Here is a 19,382-nt window from a genome sequence, read left to right on the forward strand (position 1 = left end):
GGGCACATAGCTTCATGACCTTGACATGTGAAGACTGATACAGATACTGTCATTTTCATTTGTGGCAATTTATCTGCAACACACATCTATGATTACATATTGTACAATCACACATACTATAGATACTATCCACAACAGAACAATGATAAAAGTCTGTTTCAACATAAGGTCTTTTTTGAAGTTGATATGAAAATAGCTTCTAATTCTTTCAGGGAAAGGCTTTTTTAAACAAATCCTAGCCTGAGTAGAGTTGGATTGGCAGAATTGGGAGAAATCTAAAAGGAAACATATCTAAGTTGATCTACATGCCACCATTCTCTCTGAGTATTTTAAATCTGATAAAATTCTTAGAATGCTGAACTAGATGGACCCTTGGTCTGATCCAGCATAGCTCCTCTTATGTTCTTAATTCCTTAGGATTTAAGGATTAATAAAGGTCCAGGTTTTTATTAACTCAAGATCTAGAATTCAAGAACAATTGGACTTCCATTTTGAACAAATGTTCTATGGATTTCATGTTCTTGAGAATAAGTGTTGCAATTAGGACATCAAGAAGGTTGATAAAGTATTTAAAATATTGAGACTAAATTGAATTTAAGTAGTACATCTCAGGATAAAATACAGTTGGTGGTTGCAACACAGATTTAGATGGGTATTTCAAAGATCTAAAAGCTATGGAGAGAGAAATCCTATGTCTCCTAGACAGCATCGTGGGGGGCATAGAATATTTTGGATTCCTGGATCTAAGTTCAGAGACAGCGCTCCAACCTTGGACCCAGGAATCCATGCTCTCCACCCCTACAGCCAGCATGGAAAGAACCGCACCGGCTGCCTCTCAGAGGTTGCAAAAGCATCATCAGAGAGGAGGTAAAGGGGGTGGGGATGGACTGGACTGGTCAGCTCACACTGTATCCTGAGGCCTCTCCAGCCTCCTTCCCTCCCCCTCTGTGAGGCCTCAGCTAGATAGGCAAAAAAGCCCATCTAGCTGAAATGCAGAGTGGGAGGCATACCAGAAGCAACCATCACCTCTGCTGCAACTCTCACTCTGCACTGGATAGTCATAAGCCTCTGAGTTCGGAAGCTTAATAACCAGGGTGGATCACATAGGATCGTGCCCTAAAATTATAGAAAGTTAAAAAGGGATGAATTACATTATAAGAATGAAAATGTGTAAGCTTGACTTCATCAACACTCAATTTTGAAGATTTTGGAAAAAATGGTTATGATGCAAGACTCATCTCAGTTCCCTTCAGATTCAGAGATTAGTAATGATTATGTGGACTCTTCTGATACTTCTGAACAAAAAGATCAGAATATGAATAACTTCTTCTTTTTGCCATTGTCTTATACTGAAATGATCAGGTGTCAAATAGGACAACAAGGTCCCGAGAATTTCAGAAAGCGATGAGCTTAGTAGATATTTATCACCTCATGTGCTTAAGTGTAATGAATTTTCCACATTCCTTCTAACTCCAAATTAGAATGCATTTTGAACTAGACTAAACATTTTCAAATTGGTTTGTTTATTAAAATTAAAAGAAGCCTTTTAAATCTCTCAGGGTCATGATTTGGGGTCTTTTAGATGAACATTTAGATTTACTCCAATAATACAACTTCCCAGTATCCATATTTTGAAAAGGTGGTCCTGAAACATATTTCACCAATGGAGAAAAGGTTTAGGGTTGTACATTATATTTATACATTGGGAGAGAAGTTAGCATTCAATTATTAGGGAATAATTCCAGAATAGTGATAAAACCTGCAGATAAAGGAGGAACCATCATGATTTTAATCTAAAAGTCCCGAAATCTAGATGTTAATCAAGGACTCCCCAAATCAAGATCTTGAGATCTTCCAAAGCCTTCTAGCTGCTGTTATCCCATAAGCATATGCTTGCTTGCTTGCTTGCCTGCCTGCCTGCCTACCTCTTATTTTCCACACAACTTACCTGTTCTTGCCTCTTTTATTTCTTTTCCAGAACCACCCAAATCCCTTCTGCCCCCTGCTCCCTAGTCATGGCTTTTCATACATACGTTTCATCCAGAAGGATTTGTTCCTGAGAACTTTTATCACAATATTTTCATGTCACCTTTGTTGTCTTCTGAGATGTGATGCACTACGTAAAGGATTTCATACATCCCTTGTAACTAATGAGATAGAAGTTGCACTATATTACCAGCTATTTCCAGAGTTCACCTGCTAGTGACATCTCCAGTTTTCATTAAGACATTATTTGCTGACATTCCCCTTATGTTTTATCTAGAGAAAAGACCAGTACAACTTCTTACTATTCACAACTTACCTCTTTCTCTTCCTAGAGCTTTAGCGAAAGGAGTCAATGGTCGCTCAGAGAATTCTTCTGAATGGTCCATCAGTGCTTCTTTCATGGCTCGAAATCCTGACAGGACTATCAAAGGTTGATATCCTAGCCATACAGTGTAAATGTTTCCATATTGTTTTGCCAGCTACCATTTGGATCAAAGTAGGGAAGATAAATATTGCAATCAAATAAAGCAGATTATTTCAAGTTAATATGTAAATGTCAGCCTTCCTGAAATCCTCACCTCTGCAGCTTCTGGCCATGTGCGACTCTCCACTCTGTCCTCTCTTACCCAGTTTTCCTTTGTCCCACAGATTCCTGACAAGATCTTCCCTTCTCATCTTCCCTTCATTCTCCTGGAATATTCCTTCTTCCACCTTTTGTTATATTCCCAACCTATTTCATTTATTCTCTCCTCCCGCCTGTCTTGCCCCCGCCTAGCATCAGACCAGGAGAGAGGTCCTTCCTATTGCCCAGCCCCACTGTGAGTGGCAGGTAAGTGATCCAGTTGCCACAGGCTTCTTCACAACCACCAAAACCCTTAATGTATTACAATTTTGATGGCTTAGACCATTGGTCTTCAACTGGTTTGTCGGACCTAGTCCAAGCACTGCTGTGGACCCTATAGTTTTAGAGTCAAAATCTGATTCAGAAGTGGATCAGGATGGTTTAGAACCCAGTTCAATCATGAGAAGCCCAGGGCCTGAGAGCCCTAGTTTCTCATCTGATGGCAGGCCGAGCGGGGCTGATTTGGGCCTGCTCAGGCTGGGAAATGTCAGAATGGTGAGAGCATAATTCTACCTGATTTCACAGAGGGGAGTAGGCTGAGGGAAGTAAACATTCCTGACCAGCTCCAACTTTCAAACTTGGCAGCATGCCTATAGCTAAGAAAGCTGATGGCCTCTCTGTGGAAATCAAGCAGATGGAGGGGAGACTGGGCTAAGGAAGGAGGGGCTTCAAACCTGTTTCTTGGGAACAGAAGTATCTATAGAAACCAAACGCCTTCTTTAAAGTACTGCTGATTTATGGGCTAGAATCCTCTGCCAATTAGATCATCCGAAGGAGGGCTCTAGCATCCCCTCCCTTGCATTTAAGCCAACACCAATGCTATGGAGCTTTTGCTGGGAACATCCGTCTTTATTTCCTTGAAAACCTATTTGCCTGGACTTTCCATCGTCTGAACTGTACCTTCTCACCTGGGGGGTTTCTCCACCAACTATTTACTCTGGCTGCGTTTGGAGGTCATTAGGGATACATGATGTCATGGCCATCCAGCAGCCACGCCGGAGCTCATCACAGAAAAACTGGATTTTCTGGCACTGCTTAAAGTCTGATTCTTTTGCTTAAGTCAGGTTCTCAGCAGTATAGTTGTGTGCCCCAACCCCGGCATTTACCTTGGGTATGCTACCTCTGCCTAGGGGTGTACCTTTCACCATGACCCCAGCCAAGGGATGATTCCTGTTTCCTGCCCCTGTCTTTCCCAGTGCAAACCAATTAGTGTCTACTCAGAAGTAACTCCCATTGTGCTCAGTGAGGTTTGTCCCCTGAATGCCCACATCAGAATGTACAGAGATCCCCCTCAATTGAAATAGCACAGTTTAAAGCACAAATTCCCTAAAGGCTGTAAGGTGTGATCTCGAGGCTCTGATGCTCCGTTGTTTAGTTTATTGCCTTAGGAAGTAGCTACTTCACACCTTGAGATTGTTCCACAGGGAGAACACTCTGTTCTTGACGGTTGCTTTAAGAAAGTACTTATTGCAGGTGCAGGGAGGGGCAAGAGAGAAGGAGTGATTTTTATTGAGATGAAAGGTGTTTCCCATTTCCCAGCAAAAGCATATGTGTGTCAACTCAGAAGTAACTCCCCTTGTGGTCAATGAGGATTGTTCCTGTAATGCAGGTGCATCTGGAGTGTCAGAGGAAAGGAGAAAGGGAGAAGATCCTGGGGGGTGGGGGAGGCTCTCTTATTGGTTGAGCAGCCCCTGCCAGTCAGATGAGGTTCACTCCAATCCCCACCCCACCTGGAAGTATGTTCTATGAAGTAATTGTTACTGGTGTGGAGCACTCGCTCATGGAGCTCTGCGCAGCAAAGCTGATCCCTTTTAAAAAATCCAGTACTCCTCCATTTGCTTCTCCTTCCATTATCATGGAAATACCCCCTTGGACTCTCCATCAAATCTGGACCCTTGCCCATTTGAACCTTGTATCATTGAGAACTTGCCTGGAACTACCCTGAATCCTCGACTTAGTCTGCTTGGCGACATGGATCATAGAGACCTCTGTACTGCCCAGTGCGCTCTCTCTCTGTCTCTCTCTCTCTCTGTCTCTCTCTCTCTCTCTGTCTCTCTCTCTCCTGGACTTATCATTGTTTTGATTGCCCAAGATAATGGCTTCCCTAGCCTTATCAGGAATTATGAACTTCAGACTCTTGTTTGCCCTGGAACTGTTCTCAGGAGCTGGAGCAAGGCCTGGTGAGCCTATGTTGGGAATATTGCCTTAAAAGCCTGTAATGCTCCCTTGCCTGGACTTATTGTGACCCTTGGCCTTTGGTTTTCCTTGACACATCACGTGCCATGGAGATTCCAGTGTAGAATCTGTTGCTGGACTGATCTCTCCCTGTGAGTACAAATTCTAGTTTTGTAACTTACTCATGGTCCTCGTCTTGAATTGCCTAGAATGTTTTCTTACCTGGATTTATTATATAGCTAAGCAAAAGCTACAGGCTCTTTGATTAGCTCAAGGGTATTCTAAACTGAAGAGAATCCCAGTTTCGAAACTATTGTTGAACTGATCTCTGACCTGGTTGTAGTTATTAGCTGTAAACTGTTTCTGGAGCTAAGCAATGAGCCTGTAGCTTTTGCTTAGGGGTATGATTTATAAAAAGTGGTAAATGTTATTTATTTGTTTGCTTATTTGTTTATTTATTGCATTTATATCCCACCTTTTTTCATTTTGCAAAGAACCCAAGGCAGCTTACATTATCCCCCTTCTCTCCATTTTATCCTCACAACAACAACCCTGTCAGGTGGGTTGGGCTGAGAGTCTGTGATGAGCCCAAAGTCACCCACTGAGCTTCCATTGCCAAGTGGGGACTAGAACCTGGATTGCCCAGCTCCCAGCCCAGTCCAACACTCGCACCACTACACCACACTAGCTCTCTGTTAAGCTTTTGCATGAGATTTGCTGCAATAAAGGCTGCATTAATAGAAGCATAGCTTCCAAATCCTGGGAAGTACCAGTTCCCCTCTACTCAGCACTGGTTAGGCCTCATCTGGAGTCCTGTGTCCAGTTCTGGGCACCGCACTTTAAGAAGGATGCAGACAAACTGGAGAGGGTTCAGAGGAGGGAAAACAAAGATGATCAGGGGACAGGAAACAAAGCGAAGAAGAGAGACTGAAGAACTGGCCATGTTTAGCCTTGAGAAGAGAAGATTGAGGGGATACACTAGCTCTGTTCAAGTACTTGAAAGGTTGTCCCAGAGAGGAAGGCCAGGATCTCTTCTCGATCATCCCAGAGTGCAGGACACAGAATAATGGGCTCAAGTTACAGGAAGCCAGATTCCGGCTGAATATCAGGAGAAACTTCCTGACTGTTAGTGCAGTACGACAATGGAACCAATGACCTAGGGAGGTGGTGGGCTCTCCCACACTGGAGGCATTCAAGATGAGGCTGGACAGCCATCTGTCAGGAATGCTCTGACTTGGATTCCTGCATTGAGCAGGGGGTTGGACTTGATGGGTCTTATAGGCCCCTTCCAACCCTATGATTCTATGATTCTAAGAGTGTCAGTGATTTTGGTGTTATGTGCCAGAGTCTGCCAGAAAGCCTAGTCATGACATGGTTGGTCAGGACCCACTACTGGGTTATAGCCTCAGCTAAGATGGGTCACAAGAGCAGCACTATCACTATACCAGATGAGAGCCAGTGTGGTGTAGCGGTGAGATTGCTGGACTGGGAGTCGGGTTCTCAGGAGTGTGGGGGCATGAAAAGGGAACAGCCAGACCAGAGTGTGATCACTGGTGAATTGGACCCTGAAAGGGACAGGGTCTGGCTGGACAGACAGAAAGCAACGTGCCCTGGTTCAGCAGTTGTGTGATGCTCCACAGCCTGGGACAGATTTGTTGGGAGGAAGGGGCTGCTTGAGGGTCCTCTGAGCATGTGCGGAGTGCCCTGCTCTGACCCTGGTGGAGCCACTGTGTGCTTTTGATGGGGAGGGCCACCCAAGGCAGCAATTTTGGCTAAGGAGTCTCCTCCGAGCCTTTTGCTCTTGGTCAAGATGGCCCCTGCTGGGTGCAGATCAGAGAGGTCTTCTAGCCATCTTTGAACTAGTATTAGATATACCTCTACACTTACAGGACAGCTGGAAAGGAGAGTGACCCTGAGCATGTGCAGAAGGCCCTTCAGGAGCAATTCCTCTGAGGCCCCTGTTTTCCTGCTACAGGGCAAGTATGATAAAGGAAGGGGATATTCTATTAAGGGTTTTGTGGGTCTCTCAACTGCTGTCTTCCTGTTGTGGAGGGAAATGTCTTATTCCACAGGATCCACAGTCCTCCTGGCCAGAGGACACAGCCCTGCCATCATCCTCTGGCTCAGAGAATGAGTTACCAGCAGAACCACTGTCTCCCCAGCCTTGCAGAAGTCAGAGGCTGCAGAATTAGGCAAAGGCCCTTTACCAATCCAGCCAGCTCCTCCAGAAGGGGCACCGCTGACCACACTACAGGTCTTGTCAGCCTACATAAGGTGTCAGTTGGCTCTAGCTCCCTGCAGAGCCAACATCTTCCTATTGTTCCAGTAGGAGAGTTTCCAGCTAGCAGGACCCACTCAGAACTGTCCAGGGTCCTACTTTCTTCCTGCCTTGATTCACATTACCTTGAACTTGCTACCAGCTTCCCCTGCAAGTCTCAAGGAATGCTGGAATGGGACACCCTGCCTGGAGGAATTAATAAAAGACCACCAAATAATTGTTGATGTTAGTGTTGTGTCAGAGGAATCGCAGGCTCTCTATAAGCTTCATATGCTGTTTGTGGCCTGGGAATTACTTCCTCAATATGATCTTGTACATTCAACATCCCCAAAGTATTATATGAATGATTTATTTCAAAACTTCCACCATCTAAAGTTATCACAAAAGTAACATCTCATCCTGCTGTTCCATTATATTCTATGAAACCTTGCAGAAAGAATGTTTGAGCTCCTGTTAACAAGAGGTGGAGCAGGCTGGGCCGTATTTTGCTACTTGGGGAACTTTGCATACTTTGCTACTTTTATAACGCTAACCTTAGCAATCTCAGAGCAGTAAATCTTAGAGCATAACAATAACTTCACAATGATGAAATAAGTAAGACTCGTCATCGCTATATACAGTTAGAATTACTACAAGCATAATAAGTTTACCTTTTATTAAGCAACAAAACAGTAATCATTGAGTTCTGGGGTAGGACCAATGGTGCCCTACCACTGGCAGCCAGCACTGCTGGTTTCCAGTGCACGTGCAGCCCTTGCCAACAGTGGCAGCAATGTAGTGCTTCTGGGGGCAAGCCCCCCAAAGACCAGAAGCACTCATTTCTGGAAGGTATGACCTGCCCCTTCCAGAAACTTGCACTTCCAGTCATTTGGGGGCTTGCAAAGCGCTGGCAGCGCTACATCGCCACCGCTGGTAGGGAGGGCCATGCACACACTGGGAACCAGCAATGCTGGCCACCAGTGGTGAGACACCACTGGATCCTATCCCTGATATTTACCTACCTGGCAGGCATGGTTGCCAGAGCTTAGGTAATGATGTCTGGTATTCCCAGGCTCTCTCTGCTCAACCAGGTCTAAATCTTACTATTCATAACATTTATTTCAGAAAATGTCCATGCCACTTTTCTTTTCTTTTTTAAAAAAATGCCAGAGTAGTTTACAAAACAAAATAATGATAAAATACAATAAAACCAATAATTAAATCAATCGAACAAGTATAATAACAGTAAAATCTCGTTAAAATGGACAATGCTAGTGGTCAGGGAAACACCTGGGCAAAGAAGTATTTCAGTTGTCAGAAGAAGCACTCCATACTAGGGGCCCACCTCATCTCAGTGCAGGGATCATTCCACATGGTGGGTGCCACAAACTGAGAAGGCTCTCCTCCAGTAAAACAAATCTCAGTAGGCTACAGTATGGTCAGCAAGACCTTTCCATTAGAACGTAGAGACTGGGGCAGCCTATATGGGAGAAACTGGTCTACTTAACAATAGCTCAAGTACTTTATCTCTTATTTTTTTAATTAGATAAAGGTTTTATTGTAATTCCCAATACAATGATTCAGTACAGTTACAACACTTCAACTTAACACATATACAGTGTATCTATAGTTTACTTAGGAATTTAATAAGGATATTGTGAACTGCCCAGACAGCTTCAGCTATTGGTCAGTAAAGAAATGAAATGAATGAATGAATGCATGAAAGAATGAATGAATGAATGAATGAATAATACCGCTTATAAATGGATGACAAGAATAATGTCTAACAGAGTAAATAAAAAATTGGCAGATTATATAACAGAGGACCAGACAGGCTTCATGAAGGGCAGGCAACTTCCTTGGAATACTCAGAAAATGATACATTTGATAGATCATATACAAAGGACAAAACAACGAACAGCAATCTACTTTGTAGATGCTGTAATAGCATTTGATTCGATACTTATCAGATTCTGCTTTCTTGGCATTTTTTCCTTGCTGATAAATCATAATTATATTTATTTACTTAATAGATTTATATACCACTGACCATATTTAGAAATATTTCTAAGCAGTTTACAAGAAAATTAAATACATTAAAAAGACAGTATGATATACATTAAAAATAATTAAAATACCTAAGAATTGCTAAAATGTTTATATAAAAATTAATAAAAACATTAAAGCCAGTACAACAAGGGATGTGCGAACTCACCCCTGTCCGGGTTCTCCAGACTGCTGCTCAGCCGCTGCCCCCGCTTGCCAATCCCCTGGACTGAGCTTGAGCCCCTCCCACTCTCAGCGAGCAGCCCGGGGGCAGGAGGCCGTTCCGCCATGGATTCCAGGGGGCTGAATGGCAGTGCATTCGGCCTCACTGGAATCTGTGGCGGAATTCTCTGCCATCCCTAGTCTTTAATTGATGCCTAAAGCATGCTACAGTTTACACCTCCCAAATACCAGGGGTGGAGGCCATTTCATGAGGTGAGTGGCACCACGGAGAAGGCCCACTTTCTGGTTGCTACAATATGGCAATCTGCAGGTTGTGGCACAACCAGCGAGCCCTCCTCCAATGATCTTAATGATCACACAGCATGGTCTGTACTGGGGAAAGCAATGTGCCAGGTAACCTGGTCCCCAGCTGTTCAGGACTTTATATGCCAACAACAAGACCTTGTATTTGGCTTGGTAGCTAATAGATAGTCAGTGTAGTTGCTTCAACACCAGTGTAATAAGTGTCTGGCCAGGCACTCCACTCAGCATTCTGACTGCCACATTCTGCACATGCTGCAGCTTCTGGACCAAGCACAAGCACAGCCCCACATAAAGCACATTACAGGAATCTAGGGATGTACGAAAGTTCCGCCACGGATCTCGGGGAGGCCAAATGCCAGCGCATTCAGCCCCCCAAAATCAGTGGCGGAACGGCCCACCACCCAGGGACGGGACTTACCTTGGGCGGATCTTCCTGGTGGCGGCGGCTCCGGTGGCGGCTCCGGCGGCGGTTCAGCGGCTGTGCGGCAGCGGCCGGTCTTCCAACCGGCTGCCGCCGCTGCCATTTCCAGGTTAAAAAAACAAAAACAACGAAAAAAGTGATAGGCTACGTAAAGATTTACGTAGCCTATCACGGCTAGATTTTAAAAAAACACCGTGATAGGCTACGTAAATGTTTACGTAGCCTATCACAGCTGATTTTTTTTAAAAAAAGTGCGTACACAAATGGTGGCGGCCATGGCCACCGCCATTTGAGTTCCTTATTTTGCACATCTTAGTCTATGTAAACATTTACGTAGACTAAGACGGTGAAAATAAGGGGAACGCAAATAGCGTAGACGTTACGCTATTTGCGTTCCCCTTATTTTCGCTGTCTTAGTCTACGTAAATGTTTACGTAGAGTAAGACGTGCCAAAATAAGGAACGCAAATGGTGGCGTCCATGGCCGCCACCATTTGCGTATGTGCATTTTTTGTTTTTTTTTAATCAGCCGTGATAGGCTACATAAACATTTACGTAGCCTATCATGGCTGACTGCAGGGACGCAAATGACGGTGGCTATGGCTGCCGCCCTTTGCGTCCCTGCTAGCCAGCGGCAGGATGTCTGGCTGCTGGCGGAGCCGGCCGGCGGCTCCACAGAATCGCTGCGGAGCACAGCCGGCCGGCCAGGATTCCGGGGAGGGGAGGAACGGAGCACCTCCCCCCCGGCGAGGATTCTGGGGGGAGGGACGGAACGCCTCCCCCCCACCATCAGCATAATCCCCGAAAGGTAAGTGATTTTCGTACATCCCTACAGGAATCTAAACGTGAGGTTACGAATGCATGGACTACATGGCCAAACTATCCCTGTCCAGGAAAGGGCGTAGCTGACATACCAACCTGAGTTGCTAATAGGGCTCCTTACCACAGAAGCCACATGGGCCTCTAATAACAATGATGAATCCAGGAGCACCCCCAAACTATTTACCTGCTCTTTCTGGGGGAGTGCAACCCTATGTAGAACAGGCAAACTCCCCAATTCCCATACCCGGGAACCACCCACCCACAGAGTCTCCGTCTTGTCAGGATTCAGTCTCAATTGTACGTGCTTCATTCCAGAGGTAGGAATGCTTTTTCTCAATATGCTTTTTTGCCTCATTAAAGGAGCAATCTTACCAGGATAGACAGCTGCCTCCAAACTCAGAGGCAACTACCTATCCAATGCAGGGCAGGAGAAGCACAGAGGGGATCATCCCCTCCGCACTTCAGCCACCCTGAATTTGCGGCTAGACAGCCGATTTCGGCTGTCGAGCCGCAGGAAGGCGGAGCAAGGGAAGCAGCTGCCGGAATGCACATTGGATGTGTCAGACTAGCATTTCCACCTTCCTCGCCCCGGAACGCCCCCCAGAATGCCCCATTTTCACCGCTCTGCACTCCTCTTCTGAGCATGGAGCACGGGGCCATTCCGCACTGCCTACGAGTGCAGGCTCCGAGGTCGGCTCCCGGAAACCAACATATCCTATGGCCATCTAGCACAGACTAGCAGCCATAGGATTGTGCCTTAAACCGTTTAACTAGCCTCGGGGCTAGAAAATTACTAAATTCTTGATAAAATTCCTTAATATACCATCTGGGCCTGGTGCTTTACCAATAATAATATTTTAATTGCAAATTTAACCTCTTTAATGTTGATTTCTGCCTTGAATTTGTCCTATTGGTCCCTGTTAAACCTAGTTACATATATACTAACCAAATAATTATGGATTTCTGCTTCAGAAGGATTATTAGATTTATACAGATTTTCACAGAAGAGCGTAATTGGTAATTTCTTGGTTTGTACATGCTTTGTCACCATCTAGCTTCTGTATACAGCTCATTTTCTGCATATCTTCTTTATCTTTCAAGAGATTTGCTAAATATCTCTCTGGCTTGTTACCTGTAGCATATGCCTGTTATTATGATGTATGTGCTTATATTGTTTTATGTAACCCAGGTAAGCAAGGGTTAATAGAGTGTTAGGGTCCTGGAGTAAGTGAAAGGTGGGAGAGGCCTGTGTGTGTGTGTGTGTGTGTGTGAGGATTCTGAGGTTATAAAAGGAATAAACTGACAGAAATTAGATAGGGATTTCAGGATTGTGGAAGCAACATCCAGTAAGGGGGTTTCTGTATAGGATTTTAGAAGGGGTAGAGTAGGTAGGGAACTTAGGACCAAGCATTAATGAATAATAATGGCATATAACTGGTCAGTTACAGGAAACCAGATTCCGGCTGAACATCAGGAAAAACTTCCTGACTGATGGAGCAATACGACAATGGAACCAATTCCCTAGGGAGGTGGTGGGCTCTCCCACACTGGAGGCATTGAAGACGAGGCTGGACAGCCATCTGTCGGGGATGCTCTGACTTGGATTCCTGCACTGAGCAGGGGATTGGACTCGATGGCCTTGTAGGCCCCTTCCAACCCTACTATTCTATGATTCTATGTTATAAATAAATCTTTATTTGTTTGTTTTTTAATACAGACTCCCATGTGTTGATTGAATTGTTACTAGGGGTGTACTAATCCACCAGTCCTCCTGGGGGTCCACAGCGGGAGGAGGTGATCCGTTCCCCCCCCCCCCCGGAATCCTCCCCAGCCAGCTCTGCTCTGTGGTGAGTCTGTGGGCACAAAGACCACAGCCTGTCTGTGGGCACAAATGGCGTCCGGCATAGGGCCATTTTCGTGATAGGCTATTATGTTATATTATGTAGTCTATCACGGCAAAGAGCAGGGACGCAAATGGCGTAGCGGACTATGCCAGATGCCATTTGTGTCCACAGACCGGCATCGGACAGCTGCAGACTCAGCGGACAGACCCGGACCCAGCCGGCGGCAGGTAGGGTCCATCCGGGTGAACTTCACGGGGTGGCGGATGGGGGTTGGTCCGTTCTGCCACGGACTCTGGGGGTCTGGATTCTAAAGAATCCGCCTCATTGGAGTCCGTGGCCATCCCTAATTGTTATGCTACCATTATTAAATCTGTTTCCTTGTTACATCTCATGTAATGGGTTGAGAAAAGCAATTGAGCATATTGAGTTTCTCTGGAACCCAGAGAGAGTAAAAGGGCTGAAGCTTGGGGTCAGTGGGAACAACTGATGCAGGTGAAAGCAGGTGTCTCCTGAGGGGTTTGTTTCTCAGTTTCAGAGGTGGAGGCAGGGGAAAAGGTGGAACCCAAGTAGGAATGCCACATTACCATATTCAATATTCTTTATTAAAATGCTGCTTTGGCAGCTGAGTAGGCATCCATGAATCTGAACTTATTATGTGCTGTGTAGTAAACCCTCTGTTTACTATTTTCTGTACCTATATTTTTATGCTCTGTTTCTGCTTCTTGAAATTCTTTCAAAATTATGTTAGTTTCTATCATGTTTTTTCTTCTGGTGTATTCCTGCTATAATAAATTGCCCTCTTAGCCAAGCGTTAAATGCATCTCAAACTAATAAAGTATCTGTCACTGATGGATCCTTAATAACAAATCATCTCTAATATCTCCTCCGATTTTATCCAGCAAACCCCTATTTTTTCTCCTGAAAAGCTGTATTATGCATTTCATGGGTGCAGGATCTGCATAGACCCATGGCCCTATTTCAACCTCCTCTATTTTACTCAATAATAGTAGAGTCATAAAATATGATCTATCCTGGAGTATGTTCTATGTTTACAAAGTAGAATGTATAGTCTATGTTGTGGTTTTAGGGGTGGGTAGCCTGCCTGATAGGCAGGAACGAGGGGGCATGTGTCCACCTGATGGAGGCAGTGGGGGGAGTGTTGGGGGCCAGAAGATACGGAGGCTGGGCGGCAGACGCTGGCGGAGCACTAGGGGCAGGCCATGCCAGGTAAGGGGAACAAGGGAGAGAGGTGTAGTTTCTGTCCCCTGCTCCAGGCCTGTCCAGAGCCAAAGGATGGCTGCGGGAGGCGTGACCCCATCTTCTGGCCTTCGTTTGCTGCTCTGAATTGCCAGGTCTGTTACCCAGAAAACCTCCCTCATCCATGACATGATCCTGGATGAGGGTGCAGACCTGGCATGTATTACGGAGACCTGGCTGGCCGAGGCTGCTGCTCCAACCCTTGCAGCCATGTGTCCAGCCGGATTTTCGTATGCACAGCAGCCGAGGGCTGGGGATCGGGGAGGGGGAGTGGCTGTTATCTACCGAGAGTCCGTGGTCTTCACCACACCCCCTCTCCGGGAGACCAAGGTTGTTGAGTGCATGTACTGGAGGTTGGGCCCAAAGGGCAGTCTGGGGATTCTGCTCATGTACCGTCCACCCCGCTGCATGACTGACTCCCTGGCCGAGGTGCTTGAGGTGGTCTCTGATGTGCGTGTGCAGTCCCCTAACTTAATGGTGTTGGGGGACTCCAACGTACATTCGGAGGCCATCCTCACAGGAGCACCTCGGGACTTCATGGAGACCATGACCTCCTGGGAGCTGCACCATATTCTAACTGGGCCCACCCATGTAGCCGGTCATGCACTAGACCTTGTGTTTGTTTCTGGAGAGGTGGGGAGTGATCTGGAAGTCGGGGGTATATCCACCACCCCCTTGTCATGGTCAGATCACTATCTGGTGACGTTGGACTTCTCAGTTCCACAACCCCTCCGCAGGGGTGGAGGACCCATTAAAATGGTCCGCCCCAGGCGTCTTATGGATCCAAATGGATTCCTGAACGCGCTTGGGGATTCTCTGGGGCACGCCAGCGGCCACTCGGTCAAGACCCTGGTGGGTGGCTGGAATGCCGCAATCACTGGGGCATTAGATCAGGTGGCTCCGAAACGCCCTCTCCCCCTGAACAGGGTTCGGACTGCACCATGGTTCAATCCGCGGTTACGAGCTCTGAAACAGGAGGTGAGACGGCTAGAGCGCCGGTGGCGGAAGTCTCGCTCCAAAGACGATCAGACACGGGCTAGAGCTGTATCTTCAGCCTATCACGTGGCGGTGAAGGCAGCAAAAAAGGAATATTATGCTGCCTCCATCGCGTCTGCAGAGTGCTATCCCAGGAGGCTGTTCCAAGTGGTCCGGAGCCTGGTCGGTCCTGTGGCTCCGGAACCACTGGAGCATTCTAAGGCCTCCTGTGAGGCCTTGGCAAGGCACTTTGCAGATAAAATTGATCAGATTAGGTGTGTTACTCTGCACGCTGTGGATACAGTTAGTGAGCAAGAGGCGGCCTGTGGCAAACCGGTTTTGTGGGATCGGTTTCAGCTTCTTCCTCCTGATGAAGTGGACAAGGTGCTTTCATCAGTATGGCTGACCACCTGCTTACTTGATCCTTGCCCATCTTGGCTCATTATGAGCTGCAGAGAGAGACTGGGTGAGGGGATCAAGGCGGTGGTGAACGCCTCCCTTGAGGAGGGAGTGATGCCATCAGCCCTCAAGGAGGCAGTGATAAGACCGCTCTTAAAGAAGCCCTCCTTGGATCCTCAAGTTTTGAACAACTTTCACCCAGTCTCAAATCTGCCATTTTGGGGCAAGGTGATTGAGCGGGTGGTGGCGGTGCAGTTGAAGGCACACTTGGAAGAAACTGATTATCTGGACCCATTTCAGTCGGGCTTCAGGCCTGGGCATGGGACAGAAACGGCCTTGGTCGCCTTGGTAGATGATATGAGGAGGGCTCTGGATAGGGGTGAATGCTCCTTCCTTGTTCTCCTCGACCTCTCAGCGGCTTTCGATACCGTTGACCACGGTATCCTCCTGGACCGCCTGGAGGGGTTGGGCACTGGGGACACTGTATTGTGGTGGTTCCGGTCCTTCCTCTCTGGCAGGTACCAGAGGGTAGCACTGGGAGAGGAGGTTTCGGACCCGTGGCCACTTACTTGTGGGGTGCCACAGGGTTCCATCCTCTCCCCGATGCTATTTAACATCTATGTGAAGCCGCTGGGGGCTATCATCAGGAGGTTTGGGGTGCAGTGTCATCAATATGCAGATGACACGCAGCTCTACCTCTCGTTTAAATCTTCACTGAGGTTGGCCGTAGAATCCCTGTCCAAATGTCTGGAGACGGTGAGTGGCTGGATGGGGAGGAATAGGCTGAAGCTGAACCCTGACAAGACCGAGGTACTTTTGGTGGGAGACAAGAGGAGGCTGGGGGATGTTGACCTGGTGTCGAATGGGGTACGGCTACCCTTGAAAGACCAGGTCCGCAGCCTGGGGGTCATTTTGGACTCCCAGCTGTCCATGGAGGCTCAGGTGTCAGCTGTGAGCTGGACAGCACTGTATCAACTCCATCTGATACGGCGGCTGCGCCCCTTCCTTCCTGACCATCTGCTCCCATCGGTAGTACATGCCCTGGTCTCCTCTTGTTTAGACTACTGTAATGCGCTCTACGTGGGGTTACCCTTGAAGACGGTTCGGAAACTGCAGCTGGTACAGAACGCGGCGGCTCGCCTGATTAAAGGCAGCCGCCGGCGAGATCACATCATTCCAGTGCTGAAGGAGTTGCACTGGTTACCAGTTGTTTTCTGGGCCAAATTCCAGGTGTTGGTTTTGACCTTTAAAACCCTATATGGTTCCGGCCCAGCCTATCTTAAGGAGTGCCTCCAGCAGCACCAGACCGGCCGCTTAACAAGATCAGCCTCGGATGGCCTTCTCTCTGTCCCATCAGCCAGGACAGCTAGACTGGTGGGGATGAGGGAGAGGGCCTTTTCTGTGGTGGCCCCCACTCTGTGGAACTCCCTCCCTAGGGAACTCCATCATGCCCCCTCTTTAATTATCTTCCATCGTGCATTAAAAACGCTGTTGTTCAGGAAGGCATTTGGGGTGGGTTAGGGTATTTTAGAAAATGTTTTTATTGTAGAATTTTATTGTTTTAAACTGTTTTTATTGTATGTTGTACATCGCCCAGGGTGGCTGGGTGACCAGCCAGATGGGCGATTAATAAATTTAATAATAAAATAAAAAATAAATAGTCTTTTGTCCTACATGATCATGTCTCCATGTATCTGTTAAAACTTGATTGTTTTTTTTAATTTTAAAAATATTTTGCTGAGAGGGAAGGCAGTGATATGTCTATTATGCTTTGTTGTAGTATCCAGATCTTGGCTGAAAATGGCACTAAGATCTCCTGCCAAAATTACCTCACCTTCTATCCAAGGTTTAATTTGTAAAATTAAATGTCTGTAGAATTGTGTTTGTCCTGAATTTGGTACTTATATACAAGCTCCTTTATCTTAACAAGCATCCATGAAGCGTGCGTGACTCATACTGGAGCTTAGGACTTAAATAGGGGTCCTGCCCTTAAGCAGCTTCTCCATAACAAAGCCAGGCTTACTGCCAGCTTCAGATGCCGAGCTGTAGGTCCATCCCCAACTGAGTTGAAACTTTCCAAGGCCAATCTACCTGTGACAAGCTTCCTTGTTCCAGTTCCAAGAAAATATTTTTGCACTCAAATCTAGCTCAGCATATATAGAACTGATCACTCTGTAGTTACAGTTAACCACACAGAGAGTATAATGAACACCACTCCTATGAAACATAGTTAATTCTTCTCAGCAGTACACGGTATATCCAGATCTTGTGACACCCAGCAGGAGCTAAAGGATGGCCCTTTATGCCTCTAATCTTGAATCATTGCCCCCTTAAGGCAGACATAGATGCAACTTTAGGTATGTGGAAGTAACCCAGAGCTGTGATTGTGAACACAACACACACACAATTGCAGCTCAGGAAAGGGCCAGCCGGCCTCACAGCACTTCCCTCCAGTCACCAGGCGGGCAAGCAAGCCCTCTCCAGGCCAGCAAGTGGGGGCCACCTGCCAGGGGGCCGGGCAGGCGGGAGTCTGTCAAACTCCACCCCCCGCTCGGACTCCCGCGCCATCCCTGCAGGTAACTCATCTGCACCCAGAAAGGGCTGCTTTCGTTCTACCTTTATGGTGTTACCAAGTGAAGCCTCTGTATTTCTTTCTCTAAGTCAGTGGGAGGCATTCAGTTTTACAGAAAACACTACAGCTATTTATAGAAGCAGGTGTTTCTCTCTTATAGAATGCAAGTGGGACCTGCCATAATACGTTGCAGTGTGGAGTGCTCCTACTCAGGATAGTCCTTGCCATTCCCCCCCCCATCCACTTTTCTGTCATCCCCTCCCCGCGCAACAATTAGCGCTGTGTGGCCACTGAGCACCCTCAGTCTTCATTGGGCTGTTGTGAGGGGGGTGTCTCCCCTCTGCTTGTTCCCCCTCGCAAAGATTCTTTGTACTTCTGTAAACACTGAAGTTCTCCCAGCCCTGCTTATCCCTTCCTCTTCTACATGGAGAAGTTGTGGTTCTCAGAGGACTGAGATCACTATTGCTATATAAAATAAGCCTTGATGGAGATGAACACAGAAGAGGGTTGCATGCATATTCAGTGGAATCAGGAGAACTGAAACCCTTTATCTGGCTGGAAGTTGTGTCTCCATTTAAATTTCCTATAGGATACATACCATTAATGGTATGTATATATGTCTTTATACATTACATTAATACCTGTAATGTTATCAGTGATTTAGATGATGAAGGCTTTAATTTAAAAGTTTCTGCTAAATATCAATCCGGATGTTTCTTATATTCCACATATATTCTTATTTTTGTAGCATTGTAATGTGCTTTTAACCACTTGGAGAACCTTTTGGGCAAAAAGCAGTATACAAATATACCTTAAATATTATGAATAGTAATATTCATATATGAATATGAACTTGAGCACGCTCCAGGAGAGAGCGCAGGACAGGAAGGCCTGGCGTGCTATGGTCCATGGGGTCACGAAGAGTCAGACACGACTGAACGACTGAACAACAATATTTTTCCATATCACATTTTTGCCAAGATATTTTACAGCTACAATGCTTCTGTCCATAGTCACCATAGAAAGAAAATAATTCAAGATTCTCTACATTAATTCTGTTATTCAGCTTAATGAGTTATTGGTTAATTATGCAGAAAGATGTACCTTAATGAAAATATCTTCAGAAAATCTAAACCCGATCCGCCAAATGCCTCCAATGACAGGAAGTGAAAGGGGCCCCGGAGGGTAGTGTCTGCGTGACCAGCGTTGCATCAGGAAGCGCAGAATCAGAAGAGCCACCAGCACAGCGATCAGAAATGCCCGTATCCCCGTCATGCCCCTCTTTCTCTTTGCTTTTTTCGAGTATGTCCAGGTAGGTTGAACCCTCTTTTCCTAAGGGCTTTTTGCTTTCCTCAGAGATGTTGCCACTTGTCTCTCTCTTTTTATACTAACATTTGTTTATGTGTAGGTTCCTTAAGGAGGAAAAAAGGCGGGATATAAATACAATAATAATAAATATATAGTACCATTGTTAAAAGCAAATAGGCCACAAGTCTTCTGACATCATATCCAAGTAGTCTT

At 46.3% G+C, this 19,382-nt stretch overlaps 1 protein-coding gene across 2 annotated transcripts in view; it reads right to left on the reverse strand.

Moving 5' to 3' along the window:
• The window catches only part of LOC146351710 (cytochrome P450 2J4-like), a 71,604-nt gene extending 52,468 nt beyond the window's left edge, over positions 1-19,136 (reverse strand). For both annotated transcript variants that reach the window (XM_084847668.1, XM_084847667.1), the window contains exons 1-2: positions 18,966-19,136; positions 2,303-2,465 (exon numbers count right to left, since the gene is read on the reverse strand). In XM_084847668.1, the coding sequence (XP_084703794.1) occupies positions 2,303-2,465; positions 18,966-19,136 (334 nt within the window). The remainder of the gene's footprint in view (positions 1-2,302; positions 2,466-18,965) is intronic.
• Between the last annotated feature and the right edge of the window lie 246 nt (positions 19,137-19,382).

The sequence above is a fragment of the Heloderma suspectum genome, chromosome 3, assembly GCF_057233095.1.
Source record: "Heloderma suspectum isolate Gila_16-S chromosome 3, 16-S_ref, whole genome shotgun sequence".
NCBI lineage: Eukaryota > Metazoa > Chordata > Lepidosauria > Squamata > Helodermatidae > Heloderma > Heloderma suspectum.